Source organism: Mustela erminea, chromosome 1 (genome assembly GCF_009829155.1).
Source record: "Mustela erminea isolate mMusErm1 chromosome 1, mMusErm1.Pri, whole genome shotgun sequence".
Taxonomy (NCBI): Eukaryota; Metazoa; Chordata; class Mammalia; order Carnivora; family Mustelidae; genus Mustela; species Mustela erminea.
In genome coordinates, this window is record NC_045614.1 from 17940547 (window position 1) to 17960442 (window position 19896).

The 19896-nt window shown below is 50.7% G+C and overlaps 1 protein-coding gene across 7 annotated transcripts in view; it reads left to right on the plus strand.

Moving 5' to 3' along the window:
• Nucleotides 1–23: 23 nt before the first annotated feature.
• Nucleotides 24–19896, plus strand: part of DHX30 (DExH-box helicase 30) — a 31016-nt gene continuing 11143 nt past the window's right edge. The window contains exons 1-8 of one of the 7 annotated variants that reach the window (XM_032318399.1): nucleotides 24–119; nucleotides 1994–2088; nucleotides 2752–2858; nucleotides 3773–3827; nucleotides 9059–9154; nucleotides 10277–10305; nucleotides 16336–16466; nucleotides 17086–17196. In XM_032318399.1, the coding sequence (XP_032174290.1) occupies nucleotides 2834–2858; nucleotides 3773–3827; nucleotides 9059–9154; nucleotides 10277–10305; nucleotides 16336–16466; nucleotides 17086–17196 (447 nt within the window). In that variant the 5' untranslated portion in view covers nucleotides 24–119; nucleotides 1994–2088; nucleotides 2752–2833. Of the gene's footprint in view, nucleotides 120–1819; nucleotides 1839–1993; nucleotides 2089–2751; nucleotides 2859–3772; nucleotides 3828–6455; nucleotides 6554–6580; nucleotides 7561–9058; nucleotides 9155–10276; nucleotides 10306–14044; nucleotides 14302–16335; nucleotides 16467–17085; nucleotides 17197–19896 lie in introns of those variants that run through there. The other 6 variants (XM_032318405.1, XM_032318413.1, XM_032318421.1 and 3 more) reach the window with 6 other exon arrangements.

The window sequence follows — 19896 nt, forward strand, 5'->3', positions numbered from 1 at the left end:
GCCTCGGGACCCGGAAGGGGCCGCGCCGCCGCTGGTGGGAGTTGTAGTCCGGCCGTGGTTGGGGGGGCCCGCGGCTCATGCGCGGTGCACCGAGGCTTGTTTCACATCTGTAACAACAGGTGAATTGGGCTTTTTATTCTCCCCTTTCGTGTCCCCTTGAGGAGCTTGCCGCGGCCGGGGGTGGCCGGCGCGAGGAGGGGCCCGGGGCCGACCGCCGGCTTGGCGGAGAGTGGGGCGGAGAAGCGGGCGGGCCCGAGGAGCAGGCCGGGCATCCTAGGCCTGCCCGCGAAGCCGGCCCGGCCGAGCCGTGGGCAGCCAGGCCTCGGCCTGCCGTTGCCATGGAGCCTGGGCGGGGGCGGGGGCCAGGCCGGTCCGCCGGGGCGGGCCTGGTAGCCAGGGGCTCCACGGGGACCGCGGGAGAGGCCGCTTCATTGGCGCAACGACGCCTCCGCCTCAGGGGATGCTCCGTTCCCCGAGGCAGGGCCTGGAGGAAGCCCCCGGAGTGCCCCGGGACCTTTGTCTGTCCCCTGTGCCGCCTGGACCGTTCGTCCAAAGGGAGGCCTGGTGCATTCTCGCCCCCCTGGTTTGCCCCTTTTTGCACCCACCTTGCCACTGGGGGAGGCCAAGGGGTGAGGTGTTCTTTGTTTGCTGGTGGTGACTTGCCCCATTTCGCAGGGGAAGACCTAATGCATGTTGGGTCCTTTGTTTGCAGTGAACTGGAGTCCCAGGGGTCCTCAGAACCCCCAGGCCCAGAGTATGGCGTCAGCATGCTGTCTAGCTAGTCCTCTTGTAGCCACATTGGTCATCTTAATTGTGATGTTGCAAGACAGAGATTGTCCCACTTTGCAAACCCAGTCTACGGGGGCTTGCCAAACACTGTAGCAGGTGGACTGCAGATGGCCAGGTGCAGACTCTCAAACTGTTTTTGGTTGCAACTTACTGGCCGGAGGGAAAAGAGACATTGTCTGATGGTTTCCCTTGCAGTTTCTTTGAAAGCAGTAAAGCCCCTGTCATTGTAAATCTTGACCATATCTTAGAATTTACACTTAAATCTTGGGAGTGTTGGAGTTTCCAGGAGGGAGGCCTCTTCTCCTGATAGAGTTTATAATAGTGCTCTTTATTTGCAGAGCTTTTTAAGATGTGGGAAATACATCCTTTGCTGCATTTTTTTTTTTTTAAACCTGTGTAGGTTGCCCCTTTACCTCCAAAAGACATTTATCCTCCAGGCGTTTTAACTTTTATGAAGCCATGGTCCAAAGCTTATCAGTTGAACCCATCTTGCCCCTTTCAACCTTTTTATCACTATAAAATACTATTTCCAGGAATGAACCATGGGACATTTAGGCAACAGCATAGTATCATGGAAATAAGAAAAATAGTGTCATATAAGCATGGAAAGCTTTGGAGTCCAGCTCCTAAATGCGGATTTCCATTCTGTCCTGAGTCAGCTAAGGGATCTTGGGCAAGTTGTATAGCTTTCTCTGGGAAAATCTGCCTCAGTTTCCTTCTCTGGGAAAGAGAGTTTCAACCTCTCTGGGAAGATACATAGGTTAAGTGCTATAAAGTCTATGCTTCCATACTTTGTGAAGTATAAAAATGGCATTCAGCATTTAGTTGTCATTTTCCTAATCTGTAAGAGCTTCTTTATCTACCTTAAGTAGGGTCATAGAAGGGTCATTATGGGATTAGAACTCAGAACTGAAGTGGGTTTTGCTCTGGGCTTGGAGAAAATGCTTTCAGGACTATACGCCCCTCTTTACCATGACATCTCTTTCTTGGTATCTTACAGGTGCTGGTGTAGGACAGCTCACAATCTGATGGGTCGTGAGTCTGTCATGGTGGGTCCTGAAGTGAGGCCAATGTGTCCAGTGTGTGCTTCATGCCATTAACAAAACTTGTTGTTAGAGTTAGTAAATGGATTTCAGTGGCCTGCAGCAACTTTATTTTCCCTGTGGGACCCATGACTTTAGTGACCCAACCTTGTATTTTTTAGGAGGAGGCCCAGCCTCGTGATGAGGAATAGCAAGGAGAGAATTCAGCTCCAGTTCAAAAACCTACAAAATCTGAGACTGTCACTGCTCGTGTAAGGTAAGTTGACTTAGCCATGCACACAGAACAGTGGCACACCTCATGCTTAGCCACACTGTAAAGCAAAGGCACATATTAAATCCATTTGTGACTGTCTTGGAAGAAGGGTATCATTTTCAATTAGTCATTATGGAATCTCTCTGTCCTTGAATCATCCCATAGTGACTCTACTTGGAGTTAAGTGGTGTTTCATTATGCAAGAACTCTTGACATAATATTATTTTACTTACCTTTGAATTATTTAAGAGAAACTCTGAATCATAAAAGTTTCCAACATAATTATATTTCAAGAAATGCAACTTTCTTTTCAGTCTCTATGAAATGTTCTAGAGCTCAGTGAAATGTCTTAAAACATCCTATCTTGAATATCATACGTAGTTCTTAGACTGATAGAGGAAAAGCTCGTGCTATATGAGCATTGGAGAGGGTTGGGGACTTTTTAAAAGCAGAGCAGTCTGTTCACATGCAAATTAATTTGTTCTTTCTTAGCAAGAAAGTATTGTTTCTCAAGTAATAATCACTTAGATGGTTTAGATTTTACAGTATTCAGGTTTTTCTTTAAGATTAGAATCTCAAATTACACCCTTTTTAATTTGGAAAGAAGTCGTCTATAGGATGTAACTTCTTAAAGTGAATTGTATCATTGTTGATATTGTATTGAAGTTTTCTCTCTGAGCTACCATATGCTATCGGCTGAAATATCCGGCATCCCTGGGGGAGAGGAGGCCATCAGGGCAGACCTGCTATGGACCTGAAAGATTCGGCCCCAGGTCAGCCCTCTACCCCCATCTCCCCGCCATTTGAGAATTAGACGGGAAAGCAGTCAGGAGCAGGAATGTAGGCCCTATTAGACTCCTTGTAATGTTGGACATTATCCTGGTTTGTTAAAACATTGTGTAGATGTTTTTAAACTGAGGCCACAAAAGGTTACTGTACCAACCCAGGAGTACTACATTCTTAAAAATGGCTATAAGTGAGTTTGAGTGTTTTTTTTAAAAACAAAATCATTAAACCAGAAGAGTTATTTACGTGTGTGTGTGTATGTGTGTGTGTGTGTGTGTGTGTGTGTGTGTTTTAAGGTTCTAGGTATACTCCTCAGTTAAATGAACAAAATGTACCAACATTTTTGCTCAACAGTTGAACTTTAACTTAATATTTGTTATTTAATAAACTCCACTATGAAAAGCTTTTTATTTTGAATTATGAAAGTTACTCCTTGATACAACCATCAAGTCCCATCCCTAGGGGCTTGCCTGGGTTCTCTGAGAGCCCCATAAACTAGTTTGTCCATAGGGTCGTCATCAGTCCCACTCGCTGATGCCACATGAGAAAAAGGGTCCATATAGAGTTTCCTTTCTTCTCAGAAGTCCCAGGAAAATTGCAAGTATTGCGATGAGGTGGAAGTATGTCTCTCAGGATGAAATGCATCTCGTTCTGTTGAGCAGGGCTCAGGGAGTTTAGGACAGAGAAGAGAAGAAAGCTGTCAGTGAGAAAAAAACAAAGCCATGTAATTAGAGTGGAGATGGCCCTTCCATCCTTAAGCCTGGGAGCAGCAGCTGGGGCTCAGTAGTGAAGAGCTTCATTTTTCTCGCCTTCTGGACAGCCCTGTCTGTGTTATTGAAGTCTTCTCTGTGGGATCCTGGACCAAGAATTGTAACCATTGCCTTTGGACCCTCCTTCTTAGGATTCCAGCTTTCCCTCCTGGCCAGAAATGTTCAGCCTGGACTCATTCAGAAAAGGTAAGAACATGGCTGTGCTTGGGACCTCATGCCCTCCCTCCCTGTGCTGGGCAGCTGTGAGGGCCGTGGAAGTCCCATAGCAGCGTGTAGCCCTTAGACCCCTCCTTTGCATGACTTACCACTCTGCCTTCCCCTTGCATGGTGCTTATAACCCAAGGCTGGGTCCTTGGCCAAGTTCCCTGTGTTCATTTGCTACTCCTGCCCTTGCATAGCCTCTCACACATACTCACTGCCCATTGGATTCCCATCTGTTTTTCTAAGCTGGTGTTTTACGCCATTTTCTCCATGAACCGTTCTTGATTCTAATCAGCCAAACGCAGTCTCTCGCCTCTCTCTGATTTTCCTCAGTACCGCGTCTGTACCTTCTTGCGCTTAGTCTGTTCTGACCATCGTATCTCTAGACTAGAGGCTCCCTGCACCCAGGGCCTCCTGTGTTCCTTTATCATCTGCGGCACCTGGCACAGCCTTCTGCACAGGGTAGCCCTCAGCAAACGCTGGGGAAAGTGGCTTGAGTCATTGCTATATTGGTGGTCATAGAAACTGTGGCAAGTTTTGGAACCTGTGCTGTCCAGCAGCTGGGGTCAGAGGACTGTGTAAGCAATGGCAGAATTGAGCCGCGGCTGGGCTGTAGGGTAGCATTCATTCCTGCTTACAGGAAGTAAGCTATAGCTGGGGAAGCCTTCACGGACCACATTCCAGAGGGCTTTGCATGTCTTAGGAGCAGGACTTCCCTCCTCTGAGGGAACAGTGGGTAAAAAGCCTGTTATCTCTGTTGATGCTGACTGTAAGACTCCACTCTGAGCATAATTTACAAATCAGTGAGAACCGTTATAGACCTACCGTAATGCTGATTCAAAAGCTTCTCCCCTCCTCCCAACCCTCCCATCCCCAGCCGCCAGCAGCTCGGTTAGTAGAGCTCAGTCAGTAGAGCCTTTAAAAGGTCTTCCCGTGTCCTCCCAACACCCCCATCCCCGCCCCCGGGCAGCTCAGTCAGTAAAGCATGCGACTCTTGATCTCAGGGTTGTGAGTTTGAACCCGATGTTGGGCTCCACAGTGGGTGTGGAGCCTACTGGGAAAAAAAAAAAAAAAGAGTCTTCCTCCCACAGGGTCTCCTCTACCATTCGTGTTCCTAGAGGCCTGGAAAACCTTGGCTTAGTGGTGTCCTGTTGAATGGGGTCAGAAGGAGGGCTGGATATACCAGGGCTCAGAACAGCCTCTTTCTGCCTCCTTGTTTTGTTGGTTTGTTTTAATTTTATTTATTTGACAGAGAGGAGAGAGCAGAAGCAGGGGAGAGCTGCAGAGAGAGGGAGAAGCCGGCTCCCCACTGAGCAGGGAGTCTGATGCCGGGCTTAATCCCAGGACCCTGGAGTCATACCCTGAGCTGAAGGCAGACGCTTAACCAACTGAGCCACCCAGGCGCCCCCTCCTTGTTTGTTTTTAGTCACTCTGTGTATTTTCGTATTGCATGAAAAAATTAATCTATCGTCCTGGTTTCGTTGGTTAACTGACTGGAAATAATTGGGTTTGAGATTAGTGTGGACAGCACATTTTGAGCTGAAAATTAAGTCACTTTGTGTTTACTTATTAATCAGTGGGCTTCGTTGTCCGCCTACTTGTGAAAGTTGGATGAAAATAGATTCTCCCATGGTGGGAGTGTCTGAAGGAACAGCGCTGATTTTGTAAAGAGACGGAGGGCCCAGTAAAAATCATGATCCTCCTTTTCTTTGTGTTATTTCACTCCCACGTGATAGGGAGATGGTACCAGGTGAGAGGGTTGTGGCAAAATTCCTTTAGAGTGTTTGTAATTTTTCTTTCTAGGCTTGGGATTGATTTGTTCGAGAGACTTTTCGCTGGGGGTGACATTAGCATTCAGTTCCATGGAAGTCAACAGAGCGTCTCTGTGCAAAAGTTCTGGAGCCAGAGGCCTGATTCCCCTCACACTTCAGCACCCATGCTGGCCGAGGCTGGGGGCCAGTGATTGGACCTCTGTGCCTTCATTTCCTCCTGATGTAAGTGAGCCAGATCCTAGGACCTGCCTCACACAGTTGTTCTAGGGATCAGAGGAGTTAGTGCAGATAAAGAGCTTAGAAGAGGGCCTGACACCTGGTAAATTCACGGGTCTGTGGTATTAAATAGCTTTAGGACCTAATAATCAGACATAGTCTGATTTGGGGCCTTGCTTTCCACACAGGTAAGTGTTACATTCTTACCAACAACCACTTTATGCTCGAAGATCTCAGGGAAAACCATTAATCAGAAAGAGTTTATTGCCTTGGATGTTTTCCTTCAGGCAAACCTGCCCTTTCTTTTCTGACCATTAGGCTGAATGCCCTTTCCTGTCTTCTGAATGCTAGTATCACTTGCGGTTTGCACCATGACCTTGGCAATTGGTCAGGTGCGGCCTTGTGACATTTTCATTGTTGTATAGGACTGTTCTTTATCTCTTATCTAGTTTTTAGGTTTCTTTGCTCCTCATGATGGGATTATGAGCTCCCTAAGGTGTCGTGAGTCCCTAGGGGGAATGTCACATGGTGTCAAGGTTGAGTCAGACTCTCTGGGGTTCATATCTGGTCCCCATTAGCGCTAGCAAGCTGTTAACTTACCCGATCCTGTTTCCCAGCCCCTGCCTTCAGAGGTATGATGAAGAGGAGAGAGAGTACGGGAAGAGCATCTGGCTGTGGTCTGTCTGCAGCCCTCAGTCTTGAGTTGGCAGGCCCTTGATAAATGTGAGTAGTTGGATCTCTCTGGGGTGCAGCCCCGTAGCTGGTGTTTTGCCAGAGAGGGACAGCCTGGCCCCAGCATGCAGCGTGCTGTGCGGCTGCACGATCGGAGGAGGCAGCCCAGTGTCAGAGAGGCTTTCTCGCACTCCGGGGCTTAGCGTCTCAGCGGGTCGGGCTGCTGGCCGCTTCTGAAGGTGAGAGTTGGAGCAGTGCCCTGCAGCTTGGTGGACAGTGGCCCGCTGGGTCTGCGGCTGCCATCTTTTCTCTAATGTAATTCAGCGGAGCTGCCAGTACCGCCCCACCAGCATGTTCATGAGCGGTAAGTGGCCTGTTACTGCCTTTGCTGGCTTCTTAGCACAAGTTTCTTGTCTCTTGGAGGCAATGCCATCAGAATCAGGCCACAGAGAGCAAGCTGAGTCCTTTACAGTCAGCACAAAACTTTGGAAAACACTAGATCAGCAGCAAGAATGTGCCATTTGCCTCCTCCAGCTCCATGTTCAGAAGAGGGCTCTGTGATGTGGGATTTTAACCACTCCCCCTCCCGCTTACTGAAAATGCTTTATGAAACAGGTAATCATCAAATCACTTACTTCTTTTTTCTTAATCCAGCATCCCTGGAAATGAATGAGAACCCTTCTCAAACAGGACTGGAAAGGTTGAACTGATCATTTTCCACCTTAGTTTCAAGATAAACCTTGATCCTAGGCACTTTGTTCCAGAAGACCCTACAGGCATTTCTCCTGTATCACTGGATGTGTTTTTTGCAGAATGACACACCTCTCAAGTCATCAGAGGGCCTGTGGGGTACAGCGTGACCTGGTGGCCCGAGTGTGCGAACAGCGGGTCACTGGGGGCTGGGAGGATGCTGTGGACAGCCGAGGCCCGCGGCGCAGCGCAGTGCCAACAGTGTACAGGGCTGGCAGTGCTGAGGCCACGTTGGGGACAGCGGGGCTCTGAGCCCATGGGGCTTGCCAGTAGGGCGCTTGCAGCTGGCCATGTGGACCTCGCTGTAGGTACATGCCTTCCCCCTAGCGCGTTAGTATGGAAAGTCTCAAAACTGCTGAAATGTTGAAAAACCTGTAGAGTGAATCCACATGTATCTATCACCTCGATTCCCTGCAGGCACTCAGGTTCAAGTTTTTTAAAAAATATAGTTGAGGGGTGCTTGGGTGGCTCAGTGGGTTAAGCGTCCGACTCTTGGTTTCAGTTCAGGTCGTGATCTCAGGGTCGTGGGATTGAGCCCCATGTTGGGCTCCGTGCCGGACATGGAACCTGCTTAAGATTCTCTCTCTCTCCCTTTGCCCCTCCCACCCCTGTTGCATGTGTGTGCTTGCTCTCAAAAAAAAAAAAAAAAGTATATGTGTATGTGTGTGTGTATATATATATATATATATATATATATATATATACACACCCATGTATGTATACAGATACATATATACATACGTACATTTGATAGGGTCTTTTGTTTTCTTGTTGAAAATTACAATTCTACCTTTGCTATTTCAGTTCCCTTGCCTTAGGAAAATCACATTTGAACTGAGGGTTCACATGTTTTACTGATATTTCCTCATGTACCGATTGTGTATGAGCCGATTTGCATTATGGAAATGGACATGATGGCAGCCGAGCAGACTGTTGGGTATAGTGTGTGGGGGGCTGTCTTGCCCTGCTCCTCTCCTGCCCCGTTAATCATATTGAAACCAGCGAGGCAAAGAGCAGAGGGCTCGTGTACCTTTTCCCCCAGACCCAGGGATTCGATGACATCGTCACCACGTAGGTGGCGGTCAACAGGAAACCTGACTTCCCTGTACGTTCCCACCTTCCCATGCAACAGTGATGTTCATGCATATCAGTGTTTTGAAACGTCTTAAAAACATACTTTATACATCACTGAAAAGTAGTATTTAGTCTCCAAATGAATGGAAATATTTGGAATAGCAAACCATTGACTTTTATAAAGAGAAAGAAGGCTGGTAAGTGTGGGTCTGGTCTTGGCTTAGGGAGGACCCCAACAGCCAGTTGGTCCTTTTCTTGCCCATTTCTTAGAGGGAAAGAATAATCTGAGACGTGGCCATCTGGGAACCAACAGCAGACACAGGGCTAGCTAAGATACGCAGAAGACAGATAAAGGGGATTTACACAGTACCGTGGTTTTTCTGCTTTCAGTTATTTTCTTGTTTCATCCTCACTACTCAGGACTCTAGAGAAGGAGGTGGGATGGGTGTTTGACTCACACAAGGTGCCTCAGGGAACAGAGTTTGAGGGCTGTTTTGAGAGTCAGGAAGGGATCTCTACAAATTTTTCGTGTATCCCGTCTATAGTAGACTATTGCCTTCTTTCTGTGGGGTTGGTGGCACTGTTTTTCAGAGCCTGTGACTGGTTGCCTGCACCATCCCACAGCCCTGCCGCCCAGAGCTCCTCTCAGATGCTCTGGGATGCTTCTGTCCACGGGTCTGTAACTGTGAGGGGTAAGAACACATCACCCTGATGCCCTCTCTCTTTCCCCAGATCGGGCCCAGCACAGGCAGCGTCAGTGCAAACTTCCCCCACCCCGCCTTCCACCCATGTGTGTCAACCCTGCCCCTGGAGGGACCATCTCTCGAGGTAAGGGAGGAGCCTTGCCTCCAGCATCAGCTTGGTGCAGGGTCTGTGGGGGAGGCGGGCGGCATGGGAGCCCGGGTGCCAGGGTCACGGTCCTCTGGAAAGCAAGTGAGGAGGAGTGGGGCTAGTGGAGCTGTTGGAACCCTCAAGGAGAAATCATCTGGAAAGGTCTGGGTTTTTTTTTTATGATCCTTGGCCTCTGGCTCAGACCCCGTGGTCTCCTCGGGCTTCCTCGTGTGACCAGGCATACAGCCTAGGCTTAGTCTGGGTGTTCAGCATCAGTGTGGAGAATCTGCAGGGCTTGGATCTTCTAGGCGGTCCCTGGCTTAGATGGTTCAGGAAGCACAGGGCACCTGTAGCAGGGCCAGAACAGAGCGCCCTCGCCAGGCCCTGGGTACTCCATCTTGGAGGCCCTGGAATACCTGGGCCCCTCCCTGCCTCCCCCCAGCTCCTCAAAGCACTTTACTGACACTGAAATCTGTCTCTCAGTCCATTGGGCAGGGTAGGCTCACCTTTTGACTGGGGAGGATGTCCGAGCACCCAGACAGGTGATAGCTCCCCTCAGGTCCCACTGGTACCCCGGGGGTGGGGCCTGTGAGGGGACCCGAGGAAGCATCCCCGCCTGTGAGTATCTCTGCCCCTCCCTCAGATTTTGATCTTTGCCAGGTCTGCTAAGACCAGTGCTCCTGGTGGCTTCTTGTTCGTGCTCTGACAGCTGCCCCCTCTGCCCCGTTGGCTGTCCGTTCACGTTCCGATGCCAGCTGCCTAGCAGAAGAACACTGTTTTAGGTCATAGAGTCTTTGCCTCCTGCAGAGACAGCATGTCCACTTTAGGTTCTGTCTGTAAAGTGCTTTGAAGGTCAAGAGCTCAGGAAGGGTCAGGCAGCACGGAGCAGCTCAGTTTCTGCCGCCCACGCTGCTGCCCTGTTCCCGCTCAGTTAACACCCGCGACGCCTTCCCGCAGCAGCGGCCCCGACTCCAGACAGCAGCGTAGAAAGAAATACTTGCAGCCCCTCTGACCATTTGACTTAGGTGTTAAAGAAATGCCACCCCCCCTACCGTTGCCAAAACAAGAGTTGATTGCCCTTTTTTTTTTCTTTCTTAAAATGCCCTGTAACTCGAAAAGGCTGAACGTTAACATTTCCAACATGGCAGGTGAGTGGCTCTGAGAGTGTCAGATGTGCTTTGGCTAAGCTTAAAGATGGTTAGGTGGGATGAACCAGGCAGAACGGCTAGGCAGTGCCTCCTTGAGCCACATGCAGGGGAGAAGGCTGCTGCATTTGGGGGACAGCGGCTCCTGGTGGGGGACCGTCCCTGCGCTGTCTTCCCTGGAGGAGCACAGACCCCCTGAGCCTGATTGCCTCCTCACAGCTGCGCCTCCAGAAGGCACCCATGGGTGTATGCATCTTTGCCTCCTCTCTCTCTCTCTCTCTCCACCTAAAAAGGGTCTTGCCTCCACTTCTTCATCCCAAAAGCAACAGACTTTTTAGTCCACACATGACTCTCGGGCCTTTCTGCCACGCTTTCTGACTCCCTAGTGACTTCACTGCCTTTAGAAGGAAGTTTGTGTGGCAGAAACAGTGTCTCTGGTGTTCAGAAAGGAAAACAGCGCTCACAAAATGGGGGCCACTCGCATAGGTTACATTGCCCATCGGACTCAGATTGGAATTGGGAAAAAAAAACGCTCACCTCCTTTGCCAGTCTCTTCCCACTCTACCGCCAAGCTCTTCACCTCCTAGGTAAAGGGTAAGGAAATTCAGAGCCTCTTCTGTCGATCTTTCCCACCTGCCCTGATCTGAGACACAGACCACCAGAAGGCAGCGTGGGAGAACAGAACTTCTGGCAGGATCCTTCGTAGGACTAGTCCTTCCTGTCCATTCCCTCATACACGTGTCCCCTCTTCTCGGTACGGTGGTTTACCTCAAGGGACCCTGTGGCTTTACATATGTGGATGGAAGAGCCCTGAGGTTGGGTAGGGCAGTCAGGGTGGCTGTCCGGCTCCTGGGGCTCCCTTTGCCTTTCTTGTAGCCAACCAAGGGGACCGTGTCTAGTCATTCTAACCATCCACAACATCTAACTGTGGTTGAAGGCATTGACAGAATGGTTGACTGAGATGCTCCCTCTCACTTGCCCCCCGGAAGTTTTCCCATCTTTGCCCCACGTCTGGACTATCTTGGGCTTCCTCTCGTTGCTTTTTCCTGGGGCCTCTAAAGTTTAGGGTCCTAAAACAGCCTCCTGTGTATTCAGCGGATCCCTCACACTTTAATTCCACACTCCCAGATGTTGTTCAGCGCATTTAATCCCAGATGTTGTGCTTGATTCAGAAATGAACAGAGAGATCCCTGAGCCAGGAAAACATTTCTTTTTTTTTTTTTTTTTTTCCCCCAAAGTTCCTTCCTTTTTACAGGCAAAGGAGTCCGCTTTGTCTCCCCAAAGAACAGATAGTCAAGGAGAAGTCTTTAATGTTGGTGGAAAGGAAGAGGGCATCTCTGAGCCCTTCTAACTTTCTTCAACATTCTCTAAGGCAGCAGTTGGCAAACTTTCTTTAAGGGTCACAGAATACATATTCTAGGCTTTCTGGGCCATACGGTTTCTTTCGTAGCTGCTTTGCTCTGCCATTGTGGTGTGAAAGCAGTGATAGATAATACACCAACAGTGAGAATGGCTATGTTCCAATAAAACTTTATTTATAAAAACAGGCAGTGGGTGGATTTGGTCTGCAGGTTGGAGTTTGGCAACCCCTGCTCTGGACCAATGGGCAGAAGATCACAAAACTAGAAGGTTTTTAAGACCTGGTGTAAGAGTTTCCCTTATGTCATAAGAGGCAGTGAGGTTTCTGGAAGTGAAATATTTGCTCAAGGTGATACCAGCTGTTAGAGCCCAGATGCAATAAATGAAATAGGAAAGGAGGTCAAGGAGCTCCCTGAGAACCACCTAGTTGGTTGGCACCACATGATGCTTTTTTTTAAACATAGAATTTCAAACTTCTGTTCGAAATACCGTTTTCTAAAATAGACTCAATAGTATGGTGAACCCCAAGTACTTAACCCCCTGTTTGACCAGTGAACAACTCATGGCCAGTGTTGATTTGTATCTGTCCCTCTATTTTCGCCCCTTTGGGAGCAGATCCAAGAAATCAGAGCATTCTGACCTTAGCCTAAGTGGCTGTCAGACCAGAGTAGCTGTACTGAGGGCTTGCTGCAGCACCATGATGGGCCCAGGCCCTGCTTTCTGGGGGGTGGAAGGGTGTCTTTCCATCTAGGCTTTTGTGTCAGCTTTCAGACACCATTTTCAAAATTTGGCCTCAGCCCCTAATGCCATTATCAGGCTTGGTAAGTTTCTAGATTCTTTTGAGGGAATTTGGGCTGCTAACAGTCCTTAAAAACTATCCTGAAGCTGGGTGGATGCCTTGGCTTTTGGCTAATTAGAGTGACACTTGGCCAAAGTCAATTCCATTGTGGAATCATATTCTTCCCCAAAGGTCTCGCCATCCCAATGTGGATGATCTGGATAGGGGCGTTTGATACAGATGGTGGTGTCCCCTTGTGAGGTCAGATCACTGCTGCCAAGGTCACCTTCCCTTTTGCCCCTTTCGTGCTAAAAGCCCACTGAGGAGGGAATAGAAGAGTGGGAGTTGAAGCTGCCCCATCCTGCCCCAGGTCTGTTGTTCCGGACCTCAGTGGAGAATTCTAGAGAATTCTCTAGAATGCACTGTACAGCACTCTGCTGCCTTCCAGACATTCCCATTTTATCCTGACCACAGCCATACCAAATGAGTAGATCAAATATGTCATTTTCCCCCCTGATGAAATTGCCCAAGGTTCACAGCTGGCAAGTGACAGAGCTTGGACTAAGCCCAAGTATTAGGACTCATAGCCTATGTTCTTGCCATAAGCCAGCAGTTCTCAGAGCGAGGTCCCTGAGCAGCAGTCTCATCATCTGGAAACTTGTTAAAAATGCAGATTCCTGGGCTCCACTCCAGACCTAATGAATAAGAAACTTCAGGGGTGACTCCGAGCATTTGCACAAGCTCTCCAGGAGTCTTCAGAGTCAGATCTAGAATTATAAAAACAAACACACAAACAAAACCCTCCCTCCCAGCATATCCCCAGCTGCACTGCCAACCTCTAACCAAGCCCCTTGTCACTGCCCTAACATGCAGACTCAGTGAGATTCCCAGCTGAGCCAAGTTTCTGTTCCTCAGTGCCATATACCAGGCAGAAGGGGAACGAGCCTGGCTAGAACCCAGACATAGTAGCTTGGAAATAGCATCCCATTTGGCTTTCAAACAAGTAAGGAACAGCAGCTTCAGACTCACACTGCTGGACCAGCTCAGTTCTTGGGCATGTTATCCAAGTCTGGTATTTTTCACCTTTGACTCCAGCCCCGGAATTAAAAGTGGTTTGCTTATGTTCAGGAGGTCTTACCTGTCCCAAATCTGGATTCTTCTTCAGGTTTATTTTGTAAGCCTTTAAATGAGATGGGGGTGCCCTGGGTTAGTGGTTATCCTCCCTCTTTGGTCTGGAGTGCAAGCCAGTTCGCCAGGGCATGTGAGAGGTATTTGTGAGCAATGGGTGGGACCTAGAGGGAACCTGCAGTTCATCTCCATGGACCTAAGTTGATGGAGCTAAGGCCTGAACTTTTCCCCAAAAGTCCCCTTCCGTCTTTCTGCCCCCGATTCAGACGACGAGTCTGTGGATTTGGCTTTGACTGGGCAGTGAATTCAGCTGGGGGCCAGCCATCCCAGGCTGCCCACCAGGTGACAGGACCCGGACGTGGGAGGCCCCCGCTGAGAGGGAAACTGGGAGCCGGGACCTCGTCGGCTGGCTCCGGCCCCTGGTCCTCCCAGCCGCCAGGCGGCGCGCGGGTTGCTGCTCCCGCCCTCTCGCCCTCCCGCCGCGTCCCTGCCCGGCTCCGGGCCCGCGGGGGCTGGCGGGAGCGCGATGGCGGCCGCCAGGAGGCTCATGGCGCTGGCTGCCGGCGTCTCCCCACGCCTGCGACTCCCGGGCCACCGCGCCACCGGGCGACAGGGACGCTCGCGCGGCCTCTCGTCAGGCTGCGTCCACCCCGATCACACGAAGGAGGCCGCCGAGGCCGAGGCAGGGGTGGCCCCTAGCGACCCCGGGGAAGGCGACGGAAGCATGGTGAACGGTGAGGGTCGGGCCGCGACGCCCTTGGCTCCCGGGGTTGTCAGAGCTGGGAGCACGGGCCGGGGTCGGGCCTGGCGGGCCGGAGCCCCTCTCCGCTAGTGGTCGAGACCGCCGGCCGCCGGCGGGCCGCAGCGCTGCTGTCGTAAAGCTCAGTGTGGCCCAGGCCCAAATTGACCCCGAGCGCGGAGGTTCGGGGACAGGAGCGCCTGCACCAGGCAAGAATAGGTAGGAGGCGCGGGACCTCGAGAGCGTGGGGGAAAACAGGAAAACATCTACCTGCCGCTCGAATGGGTGGTCAGGGATTGGAGCATCAAGGGTAAGCGCTTCCTCAGCAGTGTGGTAAAGAGCCCAAAATACACTTGGTACTTCAGGATTTGAAGTAGAGACAGAATGATTCCCAGCGTTGTGTCTTCCTGAATAGCGCAGGAAATGAGACTGGTCAGAGCATCCCTGACTATCGGTAGAGAGCCAACCTCCTCCTGCCCTGTAGAGCTGGAGAGGGGACCAGTGCACATCTGCCTGGGGGTCTAGTGGGCTCCTTAACTTTGGGTCCCTCTGTGGGAAGCCCTCTGAGTCTACTTAAATACTAGTCTTAACTGCTTGAATCTCAGTTGCTTTCTAAATTTTTTTTTTATTACTTAAGATTCTGCTTATTTATTTGACAAAGAGATCACAAATATGTAGAGAGGCAGGCAGAGAGAGAGGGGGAACCAGGCTTTCCGCTGAGCAGAGAGCCCGATGTGGGCCTCAATCCTGGACCCTGAGCCTGAGCCGAAGGCAGAGGCTTAACTCACTGAGCTACCCAGGCGCTCCGCTTTATAAATTCTTTAGAGGGAAACAGAGTCAGGCAGAGGGGAACAGAGTCAGGCAGAATTCTCCTTCTTGGCCAGTTGACACAGTCATCTGCTTCAGGGAAACAGTCTCAACCCAGGATTAGGGTTACATCAGAACTCCTGGGGGGAGCTTCGTCAAAATAGAGTGGCTTCCCCAACATCACCACCATTCTCAAGTGTCTGATGAGGGTCAGGGTGGCCATTGTGGTGAAAAATCTCCCTGGTTGATGTATGACTGATGCGGGCAGGGGCATATATGTACAAAGTTTCTCTTTTTGGAGCTGGTTTAAAGCTGAATATAACAGCAGAGACTGCAGGTGGTTGAATGCAAAGGTTTCCCCATCTCCTCTGCCAGTCTCTGACCCTGCCTCTCTTGAAGGGTCGCTTTGGTGCTTTGGGGCCCTTCCATCTGTTTTTAGCTGCTCCCGCCAGGCTTCTTCATGGCCTGGCTGAGCCCTGTGTCTGGCACAAGCTCTCTCTGGTTGGACATCTCACCCATTTGTACTCTGGGATTGATCCAAAGTACAAGTGAAAAAAAGTGAGGTACTTCTCAGCGTATCTGATGCATCCTGTCTCCACTTGACTCCAGCAAACTTGGGGGAGAAATAGCTTATGCATGTCTCAACTGTGGAGATCCCTGATCGATGTCCCTTCATATAATCTGGCTCTAAGTGGTCCTTTGCAGGACGCTAAAGTGCAAAAAGAGAGTGAGGGCCTGGTATTCAGACTTCGGGACTAACCCTCCCTTTTGTGTATTGTTTGTTTTAGGAGGGGCCTTGCATTGTCTTGATCTCCAGTTTGTGTGTGTGGTGGTGTTTTGTTTTTTGTTTTTTTTGGGGTTTTTTTTTTTTGTTGTTCAGTACCTTCTTTCAGACAAGGGGGGTTGCCGCCTAGGCTTCTGTAGCTGATGTATTAAGTCAGGATCTTACGGGGAAGCAGATGGAGGCTGTTTCTCCTCTGTGGTGTGTGGGTCCCTGGTCCTTCTCCTTCAGGAAGTGGTTGTGCAAGTGGGTCTGGTTGTGCACGTTTACTGACCCCTCTAAACCTGAAGCCATTCCTCCCTCCTTTACCAACATGCTCCTGGGTGGTTTGGGGTCATGGGCCAGCGTCCTCAGTATCCAGCCCAGGGTTGTCCTGATACACCCCGTGGCGTTTTTAAAAGAAAAAGAGCGACTATAATGCTTCTGTTCTTATTTTCTTAGCTTCTAGGGACCTATTAAAAGAGTTCCCACAGCCCAAAAACCTTCTCAACAGTGTAATTGGAAGAGCCCTCGGCATCTCACATGCAAAGGACAAACTGGTCTACGTGCACACGAATGGACCGAAGAAAAAGGTAAGTCCCTGGTGGCTGGGGGAGGTGTTGGTGTGACTCTCAGGAAAGAGGTTGGCTGCCCTTTTCTCCCCCGGGTTTCTTGGTCAGGCAGGCCATAGAGTGGGTTTGGTGAATTGAAAATGGTCAGCAGAGACTCTCAAAGCAGAGTGAGGTCTGAAAAAGAGCCTCGTTTGGAGAAAGGGAACATGGGAGATGAGGTGAGGAGCTCCTCTCTTGGGTATGCCAGGCCTCTGCCCTGATCCCTGGTTCTGGTCCCTGTTGAAGAACTGGGACTGCAGAGGGTCAGAGTTGATAAAAATTCCTGTTCCTAGAGTCTCGTAGGTCCTGGGACCCACAGAAGCATGCAGGCAAACCATTCTGAATGAAGATTTTTAACAATAAAGATGGGTCCCACCTTGCTCTCTGGCTAGAACATGGCACTTTGAAGAAGCAAAACAACTTGAGGTGGGATGAACGGCTTGAGGATGGGAAGGTTGAGCCTCACGGGGGTTAACCGTGGGCGTGGGGTGCAGCCTGCACTCGGCTCAGCTGCCATCAGGCCCCCAGCAACTCCGTGTGATCTGTGGCAGCTCTGTGGTCTCCAGGGGCCAGGGGCCTGATTCTCTCTTCTCTTCCCCAGAAAGTCACCCTCCACATAAAGTGGCCCAAGAGCGTGGAGGTAGAAGGCTATGGCAGCAAGAAGATCGACGCCGAGCGGCAGGCTGCAGCGGCGGCCTGCCAGCTGTTCAAGGTGACCCTGCCCTGGCCACAGCCAGGCCGACCTGCGTCCTGGGAAGGCCCTCGCCCTGGGCTCTGATGGGCTTTCTGGTACCCAGTGCCACTTGGTGGAGGCTCACGGGTGTTCACTCACTCACCTGTTCTCTCCACCTCGTTCTTTTCTTGCTGGGCAGCCAACAAGGAATACTTGGGTGTTCTGGTTTGGTTTGGTTTTTGCCACTGTAGTTACCTACTTTCTGTGGTTTCAGAAACACAGAGGAGAGCTCTTGGTAAAGGCTCCCGTCGTACAGCACCGTGGATGTGCTTCCATTTTGGTTTCTGTTTTTCTTTTCCCATGATTTCACGTGGGTGTTCCTGCACCCACACGGTTTTCTGCTCCTTGGAACAGAAGCACGGTTGTTGCTTCTCTCACTTCCCAGTGGTTGGGCATGGGCTGCTTTCAGGTTCTTGGTTACCCAGTATTTAATTAGCCCTGCAGCGCTGCTCACCAGCCTTCCTGTCCATCCCTAATGGGCTCCCTTTGTGGCTGCGCCAACCTTGAGTCTTGCTCTAGCTCCTCGGTCTTTGTTTCTGCTCCAGTGAGGACAGAGCTGTAGGGCGGGTGTTCCGTCAGATTCTCTCCCACCGAATCCGCCGCCTTCACTGCCCCCGCCTGCTCCCTGTGTCTGAGGAGGAAGGGCCATCTTCCTCGTCGGGGCCCCACACCCCCCTTCTCTTGTCTTTGTCCCCTTTCTGCCCCTCTACTCCGTCCCTCTCCCACCCTTTGCTTTTTGGATCCTTCCTCTTCTGACTCTTTCTGTGGACTTCGCATACACTTCGGTGTCCTGACTCCCTCCCCTTGGCCCTGCTTCCACAGTTGCCAGAGAGCAGACAGCACCGTGTGCTTGTGGTGTGCATCCTCCCCGCTGCGGGTTTGTGTCCCTCATCCTGCTCACTAGTTGCCTTCTCCCCGCCGTGGCTGACGGATAGCAGTGGTCACCAGGTGACTGTTGAATGACTGGAACAACGCTTTTTCCGGCCAGCCTTTCGGTCCTCGCCTTACTTGAGTGTTTCGGGCCTGGAGCCTCCTCCCTCCCCTCTCCGGGTCACCACAGGCTCTTCTCCCACCTTCTGTTGACATCTGTTTTCTCTCTACCCCTTTCCCCCCTGGGGAAATCTTACCTCTTCGTGGTTGAGCCACCATCTGCTGAATTTCTCAGAAATCTCCCATCTTTCAGAACAGCTCTAACTTGGGGAGTCTCAGCAGGGGCTTGAGGGGGGGAATCTCAACAGGGTGTTGGGGGGACGGATCCGGACATGGATTTGGCAGCGTCTGGAGACATTTTGGGGCCCACAACTGGAGGAGTGCTCCTGGCGAGAGGCCAGGGATGCTTCTTAAGGCCCCACGGTACACAGGGCAACATCCCACAGCAAGGAATTAGCTGGTCCCAATGCCAGTAGTGCTGCAGGTGAGAGATTCTTCTCTGACGTTTGAAGGTGGACTCGGTGCAGCAAGTCATGGTCACGTCCCTCCCCCGCCTTCTCTCTGTCCCTATCTCTGCTGTGCTCATAGCCTCTTTTTTGATTCATTTGTTGAATTGTGGTAAGTTACCCAAAATATAAAATTTACCATCTTAACCATTTTTCAGCGAACAGTTGAGTAGTGGTAAGCATTGTGCACCAAGTCTCCAGAAATTTCTCACCTGGCAAAACTGAACTTCCAGAGCCATTTAACAGCAAATTCCCTTCCCGTCAGCCACTGGCAGCCACCGACCCGCTGATTCTATGAGTTCGACTCCTCTGGGACTTCATAGCCTCATATAAGTGGAATCCTACAGTATTTGTCTCTTTGTCTCTGGCTTATTGGACTTGCATGGTGTCCTCAGGGTCCGTTCACGGAGCCTGTGTCAGAACTGAGGCGCACTCCCTGGTCTGGCCGTGCTGCATCTGGTTTGTGCACTCCCGCGCCGATGGCCACTTCGGTTGTTTCCAGCTCTCGGCCCTTGCGGATGCTGCCGCTGCGAGCATGAGTGTACAATGAGTCTCCTCAGGACGCTGCTGTCAATGCCCAGAAATGGAATTGTTGGATCACATGGTAGTTCTGTTCTTAATTCTTGTAAGGAATTGCCGTGCTTGTCCCACGGTGGCTGTAGCGCTTCATGTTCCCACCCACAGGGCACAGGCTCGCTCTGTCTGTACAGGCGCTTCGGGATGTGGGTTTTGGCAGCTGTCCTCGTGCGCGTCGGGTGGGATCCCTTAATTTTGACTGGCATTTCCCTAATGCGTACTGATGTTGGGTATCTTTTCTTTTCTGTCTCTTTCTTAAGGTAGATTCTTAAGTTTTGTGTTGACTGCACAGAGCTTTCTCTGTAGGTAAGAGATCACATCCCAATGGGTAGATCTTGTACAGATCAGCTGGAAAGGACAGAATGAGCTGAAGAGAGTGTTTGCTTTTCACATCCCCAGGCCTGATCCTTGCCCGTCAGAAGGAGGTAGCTCTGTCGGTCTTCACAGCTCCCAGAAGCATCTTTGCTCACTGTCCTTCTGTTGCCTTCCCCTTGGGAAACACACAGCTTCAGAGCACAGGGAGCTGCCTTAGAACCGAACGGAGTCTCCTTCTGAGACGTGAGGGGGGAAGGGCCTGCTTTCATCAAGTCTTCTTGCCCTGATGGAGTTGAAAATGAGGCAGAAGTTCTAAAGGGCAGCGTTAAACCAAGCTGGCGATGGATTTGTG